The following is a 445-nucleotide window of genomic DNA, read 5'->3' as shown; positions in this document are numbered from 1 at the left end:
CGCCCTCGGATTGGCCCAGCGGGCCGCGCCCCCTCGAGGACCGGCCGCACGCCGGGCTATGGGGTCCGATACGGGACAACATTGATGCAAGGGGCGTGCGCGAGACCCGGTGCCTCCGTGGTTACTACGGACGCCTCGGAGCTCCCGCCCCGGCGGCGGCGGCGGCGGCCCGCGGACGCGGCACGGAAGCGGCGAAAAGAGGAGAGAGCCGCAGCTGGCGGCGGGACCGCGAGTAGACCTCCTCCGGGTGCGGGGAGGGAGGCGGAGGGCGCGGGCTGAGCCTCGAGCTCCAACCCGCGGAAGGCGCCGAGGCCGCGGCCTGCGCGGGGAGAGGCCTCGGCACCCCCTTCGCGTCCGTGCCCTCTGACCTGGGCTGCTCGAGCTGCGGGGCTCTCGCGAGGAGGCGTCGCCTCGAGCCGCGGGGCCTGCCGTCCCGTGTCCGGCC

The 445-nt window shown here is 76.6% G+C and overlaps 1 protein-coding gene across 1 annotated transcript in view; it reads right to left on the bottom strand.

Moving 5' to 3' along the window:
* Positions 1-56: 56 nt before the first annotated feature.
* Positions 57-445, bottom strand: part of Vwa1 (von Willebrand factor A domain containing 1) — a 13,213-nt gene continuing 12,824 nt past the window's right edge. The window contains exon 5 of the mRNA XM_013031388.1: positions 57-319. Within this exon, the coding sequence (XP_012886842.1) occupies positions 57-319 (263 nt within the window). The remainder of the gene's footprint in view (positions 320-445) is intronic.

Source organism: Dipodomys ordii, unplaced genomic scaffold, assembly GCF_000151885.1.
Source record: "Dipodomys ordii isolate 6190 unplaced genomic scaffold, Dord_2.0 Scaffold6, whole genome shotgun sequence".
Lineage (NCBI taxonomy): Eukaryota > Metazoa > Chordata > Mammalia > Rodentia > Heteromyidae > Dipodomys > Dipodomys ordii.
This window is presented reverse-complemented; position numbering and strand designations above follow the sequence as displayed.